The 18280-nt window shown below is 44.4% G+C and overlaps 1 protein-coding gene across 1 annotated transcript in view; it reads right to left on the bottom strand.

Annotated features, from left to right (window-relative positions):
* MAP2 (microtubule associated protein 2) overlaps positions 1-18280 on the bottom strand; it is a 226243-nt gene that overhangs the window by 48087 nt on the left and 159876 nt on the right. The window contains exon 6 of the mRNA XM_041487718.1: positions 2081-2194. Within this exon, the coding sequence (XP_041343652.1) occupies positions 2081-2194 (114 nt within the window). The remainder of the gene's footprint in view (positions 1-2080; positions 2195-18280) is intronic.

Here is an 18280-nt window from a genome sequence, read left to right as displayed (position 1 = left end):
AAAAGGATTTAGTCTTCTGTTGTTGATTCATTTTCTAATGGCATGAATTGCTTACAAAATTCTGGTTACAGAGCACAACATAAAAATCAAATACAAAATACTCTTTTAAATCAGTATTGACTCTTAAAAAGCATTCAGTTAACCAAGGCAACAACAAAAAAACATCTGAGCACAGAGGCATTATAAATTCACACCAACTATCAGAAACTGGCACCCAATCTCTTTAATCCACCTTCAGTACATGAAAAAACTCCATTCTCCACACTTTTTTTCTTCTGCTGCGTTCAAGGTTAATCGCAGAACACATGCAAATATTGCTTGTCTAAATGCAAAAGATATCAGCACAGGGAACTTATATCAGCTGTGACATAACAGTGATTCAGCTGAGCAAGGCACAGTGAAAACTTAGATGCACTTGGACTGGGATTTACATTCATTCCCAGTCATGAGACCAGATGCTGAAAATATTTTTTTTTCAATTACTTCAATTCAAGTATGTTGAAATTCTAAACAAGCTTCTTAAATGAATTCAGCATGACCTTTGCATTTGATCTCATACCAGTCACTTTGAGAATTTTTTTCTTTAAAAACAGATCCACTCCTGGGGCTTAACCAATGCTTAAAAAAAAAAAAAAAAAAAACCAAACAAATCTGCTTTAACAGATCTGTCTTATCAACAGCACCTTTCAACAGGCAGATATCAGTTTACTGTTCAAGGCTTCTTTCCAAGCACAGGCAGGCCACTTTCAAAGCCCCAACAGAATTTTCCAGGCTTCCTCCTATTGATTTCAGTGTGATTTGGAGAAGACCATATGTGACTTGTCCTTAAGATGTGCTGTCCAGGGACAGAGTATTTATAAACTCATCACAATGCATCTGACCACAGGAACTGTAACACCAACAGTTGTTAACTGAAGACATACTTCTCACAATGTCTTTTAAATTACTTATCTGACTAGATGGAACTGAATGTCCATTTTGCCTCTCCCAGGCCTGAGTGAAGTGATTTGGAGAATTGGGGTCTTCCATGTGAAACTGAGTCTCTGCAAAGAAGGAATTACCAAGCAACACATCTCCCTGCTGCAGTTCTAAGTTAGTTCAATGAAGCAAAAAACCGTGGGAACCAAATTTCCAACAAATATTCTAAATTACTCATTGACTTTAATTCATTCCTAGGCAAGGCCAAGTACTGCACCAAAACAAGCAGATTACCTGTGGGGAAAACACTGCAGGGCATTGTTTTGATTTAATCACAATGAACATGCACTCAGCAGAATCTATCCCAGGACAGGCTTGCATGACTTCCTTACCTCAAGATGAAGTATGTCCTTTCTCTGGCCTTTGGTGGACAAGTTTTGCACTACTGCAAAAGTTTTCTGGCAAGGAGCAAGCACTTTAGGTACAAATGGCTGTATACCTACCTTCTTTTATAGATACACACACACACACGTGCATTTCAGAGCTAATTAAACAAAGGAGGCAAGAGGAGGATGGAGACACAGCATGGGCCAGTGGCACTCTTACCCTTTCCAGTACAGACTGCTGGAATTTGCTTTTACCACGTGACTCCTCCTTCTACAGTCTGCCCTCACTCTGCCTGGTGCTCTCAACCTGGTGTGCCCCATTCCCTTCTGCTTCCTGTGGAGGTGTTCCCCCTCCATCTATTTGAGCAGCTACCACCCAACCAGCAAAGCCTCACTTTCTTTTTATTTGTCACTTCATCTTTGCCTCTTCAGACATTAATCCTTCATGTTATACATGGCTGAACACAAACAGTCCCAAACAACATGATGACAAAGCCTTACCACCAAACACATTCATGGTTGAGCTACTCAACCATGAGTCAAAAACAAGGTGAAGAACTGCTGTTAGAGTCAAACAGGGAACGAGACAGTCACAACTACATGAAGAACAAGGATCCTGCCATAATCCTGTGGTTCCAGCATTTATCCATTGGTGGCTATGGTTTAACAACACAACCATAAGCAACGTGAATACACAGCTGGAACTGCATTTTTTAATATACATACAGACATTTGCAGACACAAGGATACCTGGAACATTCTTTGCCTCATTTTACCTAAAGGTAGTGATCCAGGCTGATCTTTGTGCTGGGCTTCTTTTTCCTGTTCACCTTTCAGGACCGCTACAGCTTCAGCTGTTACTACTTGTACTATCCTCGCAGACACTTCTTCTGTGGCAGTAGCAAAGTCAGAAAAAAAGAAAGAAAAGCATGCTAATCACAATGGTGTTTTAAAATCAGAAAGATTAGCTTAAACAATAAAAAACCAGAGGCTGACTTAATCCATTTTTAAAAGGTAATCTTTTTTCCTGAAATACAAGGAAATCATTAAAAATAAAAGAGAAGAACCAGATATTCTAAAGGTTTTAGTGGAAAATGCCAAGTATTTATAAAAATCAGGAGCTTGCTCTAATCAGGATGCACAAAGCAACATTATTAAATGTTCTTTCTATTAGGGACAATGTGCAGCAACTGCAATATTTTCAGACGATCATCTATTAAATGTCTAGAAAAATGTCTGTAGGTATTGTTTTGCAAAGAGGGATAGAATGGGCAGCTGAGTAATGTAATTTTTTGACATTTAATATACAAAGTTAGCTGCATTCCAACATGCCCTTTGGACTCTAATTCCTCCTCAGCAGCACACAGTATGCATGAAAGGCAGTTCCCAGTCAGCCATCTACGCTGGTGAGGGACTTGAAGGTCCAAATAACATTCCTGCATGGTGAAAATCAATACTTCATCTTCCTCACCCCTTTGAAGACTGCCACAACAAGCTTTATTTAAACAGTAGGTCTGAGTACCATGCAGAGGGATGGCAGAGAATGACATTTTTTTTGGTGGAACGGGCTCCTTGCTGCTGGCCCCCGACCTGCTCTGTGCATGGAGCTGACTCAGGCACTGCATGCCTGACAGAGAGAACCCACATGCTTGCCACAGAACCCACACTCTGCTCTTCCCCACTGCCCACAAGGTGCAGCACACCTGAGAAGGGCAGAGAACTGCCTGCTCTGGTGAGCAGAGTGTAGCAGTAGGACCACTCAAGGAGTGAATTCTTCCAAACTGACAAACTGTCTCAGCTTGACTCCAGACCCACCCAAAAGTGCAGTGAAATGTCATCAGGCACACAGCTGCATGTGGAAGCAACCAGAGAAGTTTCCTCCCCTCTGGAAGTTCAGGTACCTTTGATGTAACAAATCAAGATGTTAAGGGCTGGTCCAGCAGCATTCAGTGAGCAAAGGGTTGGTGGTTCTTATCTGTGTGTGAGTCTGCTCTCCCTTTGTCATTAATCAATATATTTCTCTCTCTCAGCCAAACTCAGTGGAAATAAACCCCTTCCCTCTCCAGCCATATCCAAGTGCTGTCTGACAGCTGTTTCCAACACAGATGGAGCTGACCCCCAGGGAAGGCCACAAGCTGCACAGTCACAACCCACCAGCTGCACAGCTGGGCACACCTGGGAACAGAGCAAAACTTTACTGCTTCTCCAGCCCTTGTGTGGAGAGAGAGGTTTCTAATGGCAGATGTCAATACACCCTGCTCCTGCCAGAGCCCCCATTAGTCACCATCCTGAGGGCAGGAATGAAAGCTCTGCTCACTCATTACTACATCCTTCAGGCAAGAACTGGCCGGGAAGGGCAAGTATGTTTAAATCAATGCCCTACATGTAACTTCACAGCAACCAGTCTGACAAGGGACTGTCCATTAGATTAATAATGATTTATTTTCACACTTACTCTTACAGAATTCCCTTGTACTTTTAATGTGAAGCTATTCCTCTTCATTTGTCCTTTAGAAAAGCCAATTGTTTTTCCCAAAAAAACACAGATGTGAATTACCACAGCCATGTTTGTCTAAAACCGAAGTGCTAGGTTAATCTTTCTTTTACATAAACTATTTAACAACATATTAGAAATCCTCACCCACTGGCAAAGAACATTCCTAACTGTTGGTGCTTATACCTTACAATTCACTGTACTCCTGGCTGGTCACCTGGAGGGCAGTGACTGCAACAGTTCCATTGGCTGCTGCCAACAGCAGAAGTAGATGGACAAATACACCAGAACAACTACCAAGCAATGAAAAAACCAAGCTGATTTGAAAAACATGAATTTAAAAAAACATTTGAAATACATGGATATAAACTTGAGGATAAATTCAGATTAGAAATCTGAAGATGCTGCTTTCCTACTGTCAGGGGTGAGAAGTTCTGGCACATTGGAGGAAACAAATCAACTGTTTTTTGAGATGAGGCTACGTATGATAAAGGTGCCTGTAGGAAGAGGAGAATACAAATAGCAGTTCTAGTTCTGCTCTTCTGTTTAACAACACATCCCTAGTATGAGATGAAACTCCCCTTTGTGGTTAAGTAGATCAAATGGAGCACCACAACCCCACCAATCAAGTCATGCATGTGGCCAGTCCTACAGACCAAAGAACAGGGATATTGATTTAAAGCCCAGCAATCTTCCCAGCTGACTTTCAGGGGCCTGCACGTCATTTTGGGGCTTTGCACCTCATTTTGGGCTGCTTCCACACCTGCTGGACGCTGGGGGTGCTTCTTGCCACCTCTTGGTTCCTTCCTTGCATGAGAAACACAAAGCAGACGCTTCCCAGACTCTCACACGGTGCTGCTGCTGCAGACCAGTGGACTGGACACAAATCTGGAATCCTTACAGGTCCTGACAGCTCCCTGTGTTGTGAGGCTCACGCAGCCTGCAAAGCAGGAGCTGGGAAAACCTGGGAGAACAAACCTGCGGCGTGGCCCATCCTCCTCCTGCAGACACACGGGCCCTCCCCACACCACCAGCACCTTCCATGGGCTGGAGAGAGACTAACTGCTCTTCCAGAAAGCATCCTTGGATAGCTGGTGTACTCCTGTTCAGATTCTGCTCCTCCAGAGCAGGAAAGAGCATCGCCCTGACAGCTCTGGTGAGCATGGAGGACAGCACAGAGCTTCACTGAGTGCCACGGCTACAGAAGACCCCACAACAATTCCTGCCACCTGAAGGATGTGACACATGGCCCTCCTGACAAAACTTCACCAAGCTACTAACCACAACACCACAGACAAAAGCCACATCATCAAGACTATACTATTGGCTCAGATGAACAAATCAAGACTCAGTGAAGAAGACTGTTAAAAGAATTTTCCATTTTTGAAGCTTATGTTCACATGACAATTTTAACGAAAGGCTCCAATTAATTTCTGATATAGAATACGCAAACCTACATCAGCTTTCGTACCCTGGAGCATATCCAAAGGAAATCCCCTTGGTCAACTGCTTTCCATCAGCCAAGCTACTGCAACCCTCCTCTCAGCAGGATTAAAATAAATCATCAAAAACTGCCTCCTTTTTAATAAAATTTATACTTGCTCCCATCCAGCCTGGTTCTCTAGTACAAATGGGCTCTACAAGCTCAGAAGGCAGTTCTCACCCTCTCAGCTCTCTTCCTGATTTAATTTGCTTGGGACAAAGATAATGCTCTACAGGGAGCTATGAGGGAGGGTGAAAGGTTGTCTCCTGATAAACAGAAATTTCTATTTCAGGCTAGGCAAAATAAGTAAATAAAAATACAAATGGCCTCTGGGCTTGTATGTTTTGTTCAGTTTGTTTTGTTTGGCAGTGTTCTTTAATCAAGAAAGGCTTATTTCTGAACACTCTGCTGATGGATATTTTGGGTGACACAGGGGGCATGGGCAGTTCATCAGAACAGTGCTTTTGCCATACATGACTGCTGCAAAAGGACAGACTTCTCTGTACTAATGGACACTATAAATAGAAGATCCAGTGGGTAAGTCAAACCCTCACAGGGTTGCTATTGAGACTTTTCATAGTTTTCTTATGGTTCAGTTAAAGTTCAAGGCAGTCTAATGATAAAGAACAAACAAAAAAACCCCAAAAAACAAAACAAGACAAAAAAAAGGGGAAAATTAGGCAGCTTGAATAGCTGTGGATGCTGGGCTATGTATTCACTAGACATGGTTTTGCTTGTAGACATTTATTTTCCCTCTCTTTAAACAGTCAGACTCTCTCTGACTCTACTTCATGCCACAGAAATGGCACTAACATACAGAACAAGTTACAACAAATAGATTTATTTCTTAAAAGCAACAAGGAACATGGCTTTACCTTAGACTCCAGCAGAACAAAGAACAGCAACATGCTTTTTCTTTGCATTTTGTAGAGAGTAAAATGTTGCTCCTTTCACCAAGATGTCAGCTGTTCATGATACAGAACACAGATGGAGCTTCACAGCTTGATTTTAGGGAATACAGTACCCTAAGGTATAGGCAGTCCTTGAATGGGATGTCCATAACAGGGAGAAAACACAGTGAAAACCCTCAGCATGAGCTCTCCAAAGCCCTGACAGGGAGCAGGCTGAGCTGAGAGGCCAGGGGCTGACATACCAAGATGGTGGCTCTGCTGCTCCCTCAAAGGCCACTTCAGAACACACTCCAACAGGGCTGCCAGGTCAGCTCTGCCATGGCTCTTCTGTGGCAGGAACAGAGGACTCTGCCCTGCTGAGAGGACAGACCCCTCCCTGGGGCACTACATTAATTTAAACCAAAGTTAAAACTCAAACGAATTAAGCACTCTGTGCTCCTGGTTTTGGAAGTCAGCCCAATTCTACAAACCCCAGCATACCAAATCAGGAGATCAGGAATCTCTGCGTCCCAGAGACGACTCAGGGACACAAACTCTTTCCAGAGTGCTAAGATGCACAGAGGATGCTGAACCAGCTGTGATGGGCAGCCACAGCCTTCCTTCGTGGCTGTGTTTAGACCTGCTGCCTCCAAAGGCTGCTGCCCTCCTCACAAGTACACCCACAGGAGCTGCCCAATCCCCAGTCCAGCCACTCTAGCACTGAGAATTACACCACAGCAGGCATCATTCCTGCACTCCCCCCTCATAGCTGAGGCCCCCTTCCCAGACAGAGACTCAGACAGGGCTGGTAAATGAGGTTACATGCCAAAGACTGGCTGCAGCACGATGCAGTATCTGGGATCAGATCCTGTACAAGGCCAAGATGTAATTTCAAAGCTCTCCTTCGTTCCTTATTGATCCTGCTGCATTTGTCATTGGACTGCAGATGTCTCCACTGGCACATTACCTACAATACTTCTATTTCCCATGACAGCTTTCCATTCCATTAACTTTTATAACAGACATGTTTACCAGCCCCAGAGACAGATATACAGACAGTGGCAAGAGTCTTTTAAAATCGGTGTCTGAGCTTTCAGGCCCTGACATAAACATTTCCACAAAATAGTTTTAAAAAATATATTTTTTAAAAATCTGCAACTCTAAAGGCAAGAATGAACATCAGATCTGTGAGACATCTCCACAGTGATGTGTGATGTCTGTTCTTTACATGCCCTTTTAATGGCTGTCCTTCAGCCTCTAGCACTTTTTCCTCTTTCTCTTCCAACCTACCACAACCTCAGACTCAACTCATGGAGAAGCTGAGTTTGCTATGAACACCACTTCTTAGGTGAAACTGTTCAGTTGTTTTGCTTCATCCAGCAATGCCTTTTATCTTTTCTCCCCTATCCCTCTGTCCAATGCTGTATGATTATTCTGAGGACTGTTTTTGGCAGGATGGGCAGGGCTCAGAGCCTCTCCCTGCCTCACAGGTATGTGACACTGATGCAAGGATCCTGCTGGCAGTGAACTGGGAGCTGGTACAGTCTGCCCTGAGAACAGCTTGCTAGTCACCTCATGTAACAGTGTCAGTGATTTCTCAGGCCAGAGTTGCTCCAGTCAGATCAGAGATTTTCTCCTCAGCTCTTCTCCTTTCCTGCCTGCAGTCACCTGTGTTCCATGACTTCCATTCAGCAAGATCACAGGGCCCACTTATCTATTGCTTCTTCCCACCCCGAGAACCCATTTCACAGCAACAGGGACAGTGCCTCCTAATAGGAAATGCATATCACATCTCCACAATTTCATCAGGACAGTCTTCCCAGACTAGAGCAGCATCACGCCTTCTGCTTTCTGGCAATGCCACTACCCAATGCCACTAGGGTGGCAGCAAGACCTTGAGTTTCCTGTGGCCACAGAAGATCTTTGTAAAGCATAACTTGTTTAAGGTATAAAATGAAGTTTACCATGCTTCAACCACATGGTCATTCTCATTTCTGGGCTGAATGTTTTGAACTGATGCATTATGCACCAGACTGAAAGAATCCTTCTTGAGGGAATAAAACTGTTCTTTTAGAAAGCAGAGGGAAGGATTCCTGTTCTAGGAAGAGGTAAGGTGAACACTTTCAAATCCAATTCTCCAAATAAATGATTGCAGCTCAGTAGAACACACAAATAACCAACTGCCTGATGAATACTGTGCAGAATCCCTGCTCTTATTTGTTTTCATTTATCTCCTAAGCATTCTAGCCCCTTCTGCTCCAGGAGAAAACCAAAGAAAAGGGATGACAGGAAGGAGGGACAGAAAGAAGGAGACTGCAAATTGTGTCAAAACTTCACACACATTCAACCATTCACCCATCAAACACCTACCAAGAAAAAACAGTGAGCTCAGTTAAAGGGTAATTAATGTTCCTGGAGCACTGAGGCAGAAGAAGGGATTAAAAAACGCTGCAATGAGATGGAAAGGATAAAATAATATGTTTCATTAATTTTGCTACATTTTAGTGAAAGAACACAGGCAGAGCACAACAAAAGGATTAGCTACATGTATACTTGCAGAATTGTGAAAACAAAGCAATTTCAGTCAAGATGTGCCTGTCAGAATCCTCAGTGGGATTCAGAGCAGTTTCCAAGGTAACCAGCACTAATTGTTGGCACAGTGCAATTGAGTCAACAACAAAAGCACAAAGCAACCTGCACCGCCTTGTGAGGCAAAACACCCCACATATTCCTGCAGAAAGAAAAGATACCAAATGGCTATTTGCTATCTTTGATGATGTGAAAAGCAAAACAGGACCTATGGATTTTTTCCCCCCGGGTACTGCAGTTCCAAGTGCAGCCAGCCTATAAACCAAATAGCTATTCGATTTGTTTAGAGGCATTAGCCAGTCCCCTAAGGACAGGTCCTGAATCCATGCACAGCTCTCCTGGAAGCTGGTGGATGACTTGTTTCACTCAAGACTACTGAAATGTTGGAGGAAAAAAAGATGCAGGCATCACCCAGTGGCATTTGGGGTGGAAAAACCAAAGATACACCTTGGACTTGATCTCTGGGATCACAACAGCTCTAAATACTGCTTTTTTGCATGCAGATTAAAAGACAAATGCACAGCAGCTATCAAAGTATTATGAATAAGTTACATAAATCCCCAAAAGTGCCAACAGATTAGTGCTTGAGATTGAAGAAAAAAGCCCCAACATAGCTTTACAGAATTCAAATACTGGCTTTCAAACGGCTTTTGTGAGTGTAAATATTTTGCTGTAAGTAGGTCCTTGATCTGGATGTTGGCAATATTAACAATAATTGGCAGGAGTTATGAAGGCAAATAATATGAACATCAGCTTTTAAATTAAATGCAGGCACAACACAACAGACAAGTATCATTTCCCTAATAAACTCATCGACTTTAAGCTACTGCAGCATCCATGAGGATAGCGACAGATTAATTTAATCACCAGGATTCACCAGCTAACCAGCATAACAGGCCAGTAAAGGTCTGTGTTTTGGGAAAGAAAGAGCTTTGACAGTTTAATGCATTGGATTCCCAAGGTACAAACATTCAGATTAACGCTGGGGAAAGATGTATCGCAGTCACTTTGTGAGAAGGGCAGGAACAGGGGAGCTACAGCTGAGTACCTGGCAGAGCAGCTTCATACCCTGGTGAGCCCCACTGCAAATGCATTATACCTCTGTGTTTTGGGGTATTCAACAGCCCCCCTCTGTTGTCCTTAAACTCTAGATTGAAAATCTGAACTACCACCACCCAGCTCCTTAACACTTTTGAATGTGATGATCTTGAAGGTCTTTTCCAACCTCAGTGATTCTATGATTTTGTTCTATCTGCTTTATATCAGAGTAAATGTGCTGCACAGCTGGAGTCCTGGCTGCAGCCGAGCAGTGCTGGCCTGGCTGTGCTCTGCTACAAACACAGGGTGGCTTTCCTGGGCACCCTCAGCTGCTCTGCAGCACTCAAGGAAGCAGCAGGGAAGCTCAGATTGCCTGTCCTTGGATTGCTTCCACATGTTCTGTGTGTGTTTCGGTTCCTCTGCTCTGACTGAATTTCCCTGACCACTTTCTTCAGCGGAAGACTTGGACACACAGTCCAAATCTCCAAGGCACACAGGGCCAAACCTGAAGTGACTCATGCTAGGAACCAGGAGCCATTCTGAAAGCTCCAATGAGCCCCCTCCTTTGGCTCCCTAGGCCTCTCCTAGAGGCCTCTGCCACGCTCAAGCAGCTGTAGAACAAAACACCAAGGGACCAGACCCCTCCTCAGTCCCCCCTGAAATATATAAGTCTGTTAAAAAGGAGTCATACCAATGTCAGTATAATGATGCAACACTTTAAAAATGAGCCCTCATTACTGCAATACTTGTTTCCTGTGCATCCCCTGAGTCCATCTTCTTAAGTCTACTGCCTGGAACAAAAATATTTACTGTCAGCATTTCCCAGCCAAATCAGAGGTGGGAAAAGCTATTAGTTCTGTTTTGTCTGATGCATGGGCAACACAATTTAGAGCAATATTGAAGCTGACAACACCAAACCCACAGCCAGGTCAATGCAGTGATGTCCCACTGCCTTTCCTGAGACTTGGCATCAGCTCAAAACACCTGCACATACAAAGCAGCTATATCTATCTTTCCCCAGAAGTATTAATTCCCTAAGACTCACACAGAAGAAACCACTTTGGCTTCAAAACAAAGAACCAGATATTTAATCCTTTCAGTGTGAGTAAATACACATAATAACTCACTTTTAAATCAATATTAGTTTTGGGCTTCAGTACAAGTTAACATTTTAAACAAACTGACTTTTAAGAACCTCTACAAAAGTCAATGAAGCATCAGCCACCTACAGAAGGAGGTGATGCATCCCTTAAAGTTCATTTTTAGCTCCTTTTGGGATGATTTTAAACACTTTTTAGTGCTTTCTCTGATGTTTTTAAAAAGGATTCACAGTATGCTATAGAAACTTTGCTGGATTTAAGCTTAAAATTAACAATAACCTGTGCACATATTGTGTGGGATTTAGTCATGCCTGATCAGGATGACTGAAGATCAACCTGTCAATGCCAAGAGAATGCTGGTTTAACCCATTAGGGGATATTTAACACATAAAATGCAGCAATGCCATGCCCTGCTCACCTCAGTGCTCATGCTGTTGGTCCAGCCCAGCTCTGCACTGCAGCAGCAGCTGCATGGCTGATCTCTTCCAAGCCCTGCTTCCCAGTCCAGCCTGCACCTGTACCAAGGCAGTGTGTTTCTCCTGCCCACAGAGGAATGGTGCTGCATCCTTCCAAAGGAGCATGTGCAAGTGTCCCATAGACAGGCAGGGGCCTGTGTCATGTACAGATTAACTTTCAGAGCAGTTCTCAGCCAAGGTCAGCACTTCTCCCATCTCTCCCCCTCTTTGCTGGCCCTGCCCCAGCTGAAGGGAGCCTTGCCTCTGACCAGGACTCATCCTTGAATCCTGCTCCAGTCCACTGCCTGTCCACTCTTGGGGACTGCCAGCTCACACCTCTGTGTGTGCAATGTGATTAGGAAAGAGAAATGTGCACCTACTCTTGAAGAAGGAAAATGTGAGAGATGCACATCAAAGACCTCAGTGCATCTTCAGTACCCTGGCACAGGTTGCCCAGAGAAGCTGTGGCTGCCCCATCCCTGGAAGCATCCAAGGTCAGGTTGGGCAGGGCTTGGAACAACCTGGGATTGGAGTGAGATGAGCTTTAAGGTCCCTTCCCACCCAAACCATTCTATGGTTCAGTGACCTTCTGAACTATCTCTTCCACTTTTGCCAAAGCAGTCTTCTCTGGCTCCTAAATACCTGCAAGCTTCTGCAGCCATAGTGCTAGAGATGTCCAGCTAGAGAGGGGAGAGCTGAGACCAGGGCTGGGGGCACTGCAGCCTCCAAGAGAGCTGCATCCAGAGGCTGAGCTCCATAGTGTACCAAAAACAAGGAGCAGTTGTGGAAATTCCAGGTTGCAGAGGAGCTACACTGGATGGCTGGGATAAAGCTGAGAACACATACAGAGAACAAATTTTAAAAAAGAGAAAACATAAGTGAGAAAGAAGAAAGAGAAGGAAGAGCTGACAGAGCAATCTTTGAGAAGGATGACATATTCTTAAATAGAGAGAAAGGATGACAGGGAAAGGAAAAAGAAAGGAACTCATACACAGGAACACCTAGGGATTAGTTTCAGCTCACCAACAACCTCTGCAGGCTGCATTACCCCAGATACAGCACATACTCTGAATTTGGGGTAAAAAAGGAACAGTCACCACTGAATCCTATTTCCTCTCCTCATATGTGGTGCAAGGCTGCGGATGAAGACAGTTTCAGTACATCAGCAAGATGCCACATCTCCACAGCAGGGGCAGCTGATACATTCATAAAGAGGAGCAGAGTATCTGTCTGGACAGATGCATGGGCAGAGAACCAGACTGTAAATCAGTTTTATCCCAGCTGCCAGAGGTTATAGGGGCTGCTGGAAGCTCTACCAAACTGATCACGTATCATTATGAATTAGTCTCAAGGAAGGAAATAGAAACGAAAAGCAAAGTACCTGGGGTTTATTTTCCCCTCCCAAAATACACTGTGCTTCCCAGTGAATCTGATTTCCATGGACTATTCAATCTACTCAGTCCTGAGTGAAATGACTTCTGAGAAACAGCTAAGAGGTTTTCCTGCCCTGGAGCTAATGATATCTCTCAGTTATTTTCCATAAAATAAAACTGCATGCAACTAAAACTAAAGTTATGGACACACACAGGAGAAGGGCTCACTCCCATGATCTAATGTACACAGCTGGGGTGCCTTGAGTTTCCTGCACTTTCTACATGTCATGAGGAATGCCTCAATACTAACAAAACCCCACGAAACGACCCAAACTGCATTTCTAAATCATCACTTCAAAAGAGGTTTTCCAAGCACCACTTACTGTGCTCTGTAGTCAGTCTGTGAAACAGCAGAGAAAATGCAAATGTTTTGCTCAGAATCTCCCGAAGAACAAATAACAGCGTAAACACCATCACACAGACATCTCACTTTGAGTGGCTTTGAATTTCCAGATCAGCCATTGGTAGGGACAGGCACTGGATCATCAGTGCTCAGCTGCCAGCCAATGCCAGCTGTTTTGTGCTGATTTCCATCTCTTCAGCTGGCAAAGGCAAGCAAATCTGTATTATCATTATAAGGACTGAATTTCAATTGAGCAGTTAATCTACCAGTAGCAACTCCACAGAACAAAAATCCCTAACCAAAACACTAGCACACACTAAGTTTTGCTGTCCTTACCCAGGATATGAATACAGCATGAGAAGAGATAGTTTCTTCTCTATACTGTAACCTCACAGATTAAAACAGCATAAAAGACAAAGACAGGGGGTTATCCCCTGCTTCCTTCTACTATTTCCTTTGACTTTCTCACTCAAAACCCAGATTGCCTTTGCTTTCCAATTTTAATAGAGAATAGCTAATTGTGGCTAATCAAGTCAAGGAATTTGCATATATATCTCTTTCATACTTGTACTTCATACAGAAAATATACCCCAAAGTAATATTTTCTTTTAATTTCCATGGAAGTGCTGCCTCAGTGAGTACTACAGAGTGGGGTGCCAATCACAAAGTCTCTTACAGTCTCTTCCTTATCTCCCTTAACCTTGAAAAGCAAATGCTGGAGGAAAAGAGGAAAAAAACTAAATCCTCCTTTCCTTTGTCAGCCAGCCTGACTGTGGCTCACAGACGTCACAGGGAGCCTGTGCACTCCTGAATGCTAAATAATCTCCTAGGCTACATACTTTCTCTCAGCGGAGCTCAGAAAGAGATCTCACTTTGAGCAGGGCCATGTTGGCATGGCAACGGGGGGAAAAAGCAATCAGCAAGCTTGGAGGAGACTTTGTGTGACTCTCATTTTTGTGAGAGATGTGATGGTACCTACCTCCTCTCCACCAAGAGTTCAACCCATGCCCAGTGGGTGAGGAAGGGCTGATGTCCAGCCTGTGCACTGGCAGGACCTGGGGACGCCTTGTCCTGGGCTTTCCTTAGCCTGGGCTGGAAAGTGCATCAACCCAACACCTGAGCTTCCACAGTGGAAAAACAGGAGGGTAGGATTTGTGAAGTGTGGGCATGAGTGGGTTAATCACTGCCCTCATGACACAGGGCAAGGGAGCTGGAAATGGGGCCAGCAGTGCTCACCAGCACATCCCTGCCGTCACCTAAGAACCTGCTGCTTCCCTTCCAAGGTGACTGTGGAGAAGAAGATGCCATTTCAGCTCTGCCCAAAACAAGAGTAGCTGTGTGCCTGCAAAACAAGGCTCTGTTGTTTAGTAATGAACCTTCTTCCAAATCCTTCTGCCCTCAGACCAAAACTGGAATGAAAGATTATATGCTGGCACAGTCCCCAGTAAGACCAGCCCAAGCTGCTTGGTGTCAAATATTGCCCAGTGTTTCTGAATGTCCTTTATGATGCCATCATGCTGCTGGAGACCCTAACAGACCCTTTAAACACAACAGTAATGAGCCTTTGAAGCACCCCATCTCCACCCTCTCAAGGGGCAGAGCTGAGCCCAGCCCAGAGGGCAGAAGCTGGGCTGTGTGCTGTCCATGGCTCTGCACAGACCTCCTGGCTCACCTGGGGTAGCTCTCTCCACCCTTGTGCCTCTGCTCCTGGCTTTTACAAGTCCTGTCTACTTTATGTGATTCATAAATGCAGAAGCTGTTTCCTACCACACATTTTATAAACTGAAGAGGACAGGCCACAGAACAGGCCACAATTTAGAATGCCTTTTGGGCACAGCTGCCCCACCAGTCACTCAGCTAATGCCACTGCTGGATGGTCGAGACCTGACCAACAGACAGGGAAATTTGCATTTACAGCCCCCATTAGAACAGGTACTTAAACACGGATGGTGGGGAGGGAGGGTAGAGGCAAACAAAAAGCAGAGACAAGGTAAAAATGAAACTCCCAGAATGCCTTCAGTATTTGACATTTTCAGCAGCAATAACTCTCCTGGTCACAGCAGTCCCCCAAGAAGGGCTGCAGATGTTCCCAAAAGGCAACTTTGACAAACAGAGCTCATGGCACACAGTCTAAACTAAGGTGTGGCTGGAACATGTTATGAAAGATGCTTCTTCCATATCCCAGCCTTGTTGTTCCTTGTTACATCTCCGAGGTTATAGATTATGTTTTCTGGGAGCACTGACAGCATCAAGTGCGTGCTGGTTGCCAAGCCAACATGCTCACAGGCACTCCGCTCTCACTTCTTAAGGAAGCACAGCTGCTTTTGCAATGCTTCTATTGTAACAAGGAAAAGAAAAGTGAATTGAAACACCAAGAGGGAGCCCAAAGGAAATGGCTGGTGGATGCCTTCCCTTGGCCAAATGCAGCACTGATGCAGTTCAATGCAGCAGTTGGCTCTGATGGTGTTACTGCACCTGGTTTGAGATACAGTTTTCAAAAGCAGATCTGACCCACACACTCCCAGAGCTTAGGGTTAAAAAAGCCTGATGGTTGATGCTCTCTACATGGCTGACTCCAGCCACGGGAAACAACAGCACCTGCACACCAGGTTATCTCACCCTGCTCCCTTTCAGACAGTAATTTTTGCATTCTGCCCACAACTGTGCCAGACCCTCCAGCTCCTACCAAGACATGTCAATCACTGACTGATTTCTGAAGCCCTAAGAGGGGGTGGGAGGGCAAAGCCAGCCCCTTAGAGAGGTTATGACTGGACAAGAAACAATGTCTTAACTGGACTGACTGATAGGGCCAGCCACAGAAAAACCCACAGAGACTATATAGTAGTTATTGAATATTTTAAGAGTCAGGGAGAAGATAGCTGTGGGTAGAGAATGAGAAAAGATAGAATTTCTGTGCCTTTATTCCTTTATAGCAAGGTTAACAGAGAACAGTAAAACCCCCAGCATTTTCTCCAAGTTCCCCAGAGGGGTTCTGTTGCCCCCACCCACACAGTCTTCAGCAACACACTTTGAATATGTCTATAATATTCCAATAATGTGTCCCAGAAAATGACACCTGTACTACACTTAACACAGAGAAGAAAAGTTTCAGATGCCTGGTATGTTTGCCTGTATCTAAACTGGCAGAGATGACAGTGTACAGTAATTACTGTCACATTTCCCGGGCAAGGGAAGGGAGATCAAAATGCCTAATTAACAGCTTCTTTCCCATAGGAGCCATCAATGACATAGTAAGATACCTTCTTCCAGCCCTGTAAAACAAATAACAGAAATGGGACAAACCCAGCAGTCACATTCAGCTCTGAATGTCATTCATTTTGCATCCTTCTGTGCATTTTTTCTGCATTGCTCAAGATGTGCTGCTTGCTGAAAATGCACATCTAACAACAAGGCTGGGAGGCTCCTTTGGGAAACAGGCATTCAGGGAGCTTATCAGGGGGGCTTACAGCTCCACAAGGACTTGGCCAGCACCAGGACACCAGCGCAAACAGCCAAATGAAAAGCAAAGCTCTGACAAAAGCAGTCCTGTTGGAAAGAACAAAAATGCCTCCATACAAAGAAGGCCTGTTTGTGTGTCTACTGCCAGTGCCATCAGAATATTACCACTTGTATGGCAAGAGAGAGAGGAAGGAAAAGGAGATTAAATGAGATGTCACTAGAGGAGGGAACAAACCACTAGCACACCATGGGAGCAGACTATGGCTCTCAGTGCATTTCAGCCTGAAAAGGCTGTTGCATTTAGCGACCCCAAACACGGAGCTGACATTCTGCTCCAGGTCAGTCCAGAGGGGCTGAGGGCCCTCAGCCTGCACAACGAAGCACCATGGTGATTTTTTAATCACCTTGGTGATTTTCGAACAGTGCTGTGCTGATGTGGGCTGTGAACAAGATCCGCTTTACCTGGACACTGGCTACTAGAAGGCAAGGTTATGGAAGAGAATGGGATACAGACTGTTTCCTTGACACACAGCAAGAGGCTGAAACAAGCACAATTCCTGCCTTCAACACGTTTTTGGGGTTTTTTTGCATAGCTAACCTAAAGGGACTCTTCTCAAGCACTACTTGCTGTGATAGGGCAGTTGTTCAGACTCACATTCCCTGCACCTTATAGAAATATGCTTGTTCAAAAGAGTAGATGGAATAAGTATGTTCCAGATGCCCACTGAGCCCAGCTTTCCAAAGCCTGAAACAAAGGGCTGAATTAGGATAAATTACATTCCAAGTTGTAATGTAGTTTGTCCCTCCCCAGTTTTCTCTTCAGTTGTTTCCTGCCTCTCACCCACCTTCCTTGCGATCCCAGAGCCAAAAGCACCCAGCCTGCAGTGGGATTGCTGTGCCATGTCAGGGAACTTGCTACAGCTTACCACAGTCCCTTTGCATCCCACATGGTTTGGGTTCCCTGCCAGTTAATGAAGGGCTACATTTTGTCACTCTGATATGACATGTTACTGCCCTTAACACTGTCTGCCACCAGGACACAGACACTGTCCTGAGGCTCTGGTAATAGGATTTCAGGAAATGCTTTCCCTTCATCTGTCAAAAAAATAATTCATCAAATAACAGTGTGGGTAATCTAACCCCCCCCCCCCCCCAATTACAAATCTGAATTTGGCATATAATGAAGAAAGCACTTAATCAGTTGAGTCACTGTATATAAAGACATATTGTAGAAGATGCTACACAATGTTCACCACTATTATCCCTAATTATATAAATTTGACAGGTTAGTTATTGCATCACTGAAAAAAATAGATGCATTTTAAGTGCAAAAACCCAAACCTTTGTAGCCTGATGTTCTTGTAATTCAAATAAAATGGATTATATCAAACTGCTGGTTCCCAGAGAGTGCTGCAGCATATCTGTAGTCCTCCTCACAGCTTCCTCCCAGTTAGCTGACCACAACTTTCCAATGAGCAAAGAAAAGGCTGCCACTCCCATGTTTTACTGCAAGTTAGGCACATCCTGTGCTCTACCACTGATTTCAGTGCAAAGCTTTCCTTGTCAGCCCACTTCAGAGTGAGTTTCTGAGGATTACACTGTTGTGTCCCTTTGCATCACACGTTTTACACAACATGAAAATGTTTGGCTTGACAAAACATACAGGTCTCATTCTCCACTCTTAATAATTCC

This window comes from Pyrgilauda ruficollis, unplaced genomic scaffold (assembly GCF_017590135.1).
Source record: "Pyrgilauda ruficollis isolate IOZ18807 unplaced genomic scaffold, ASM1759013v1 scaffold83, whole genome shotgun sequence".
In the NCBI taxonomy this organism is placed as follows: Eukaryota; Metazoa; Chordata; class Aves; order Passeriformes; family Passeridae; genus Pyrgilauda; species Pyrgilauda ruficollis.
Note: the sequence above shows the minus strand (reverse complement) of the source record. Positions and strands in the feature narration are given on the sequence as shown.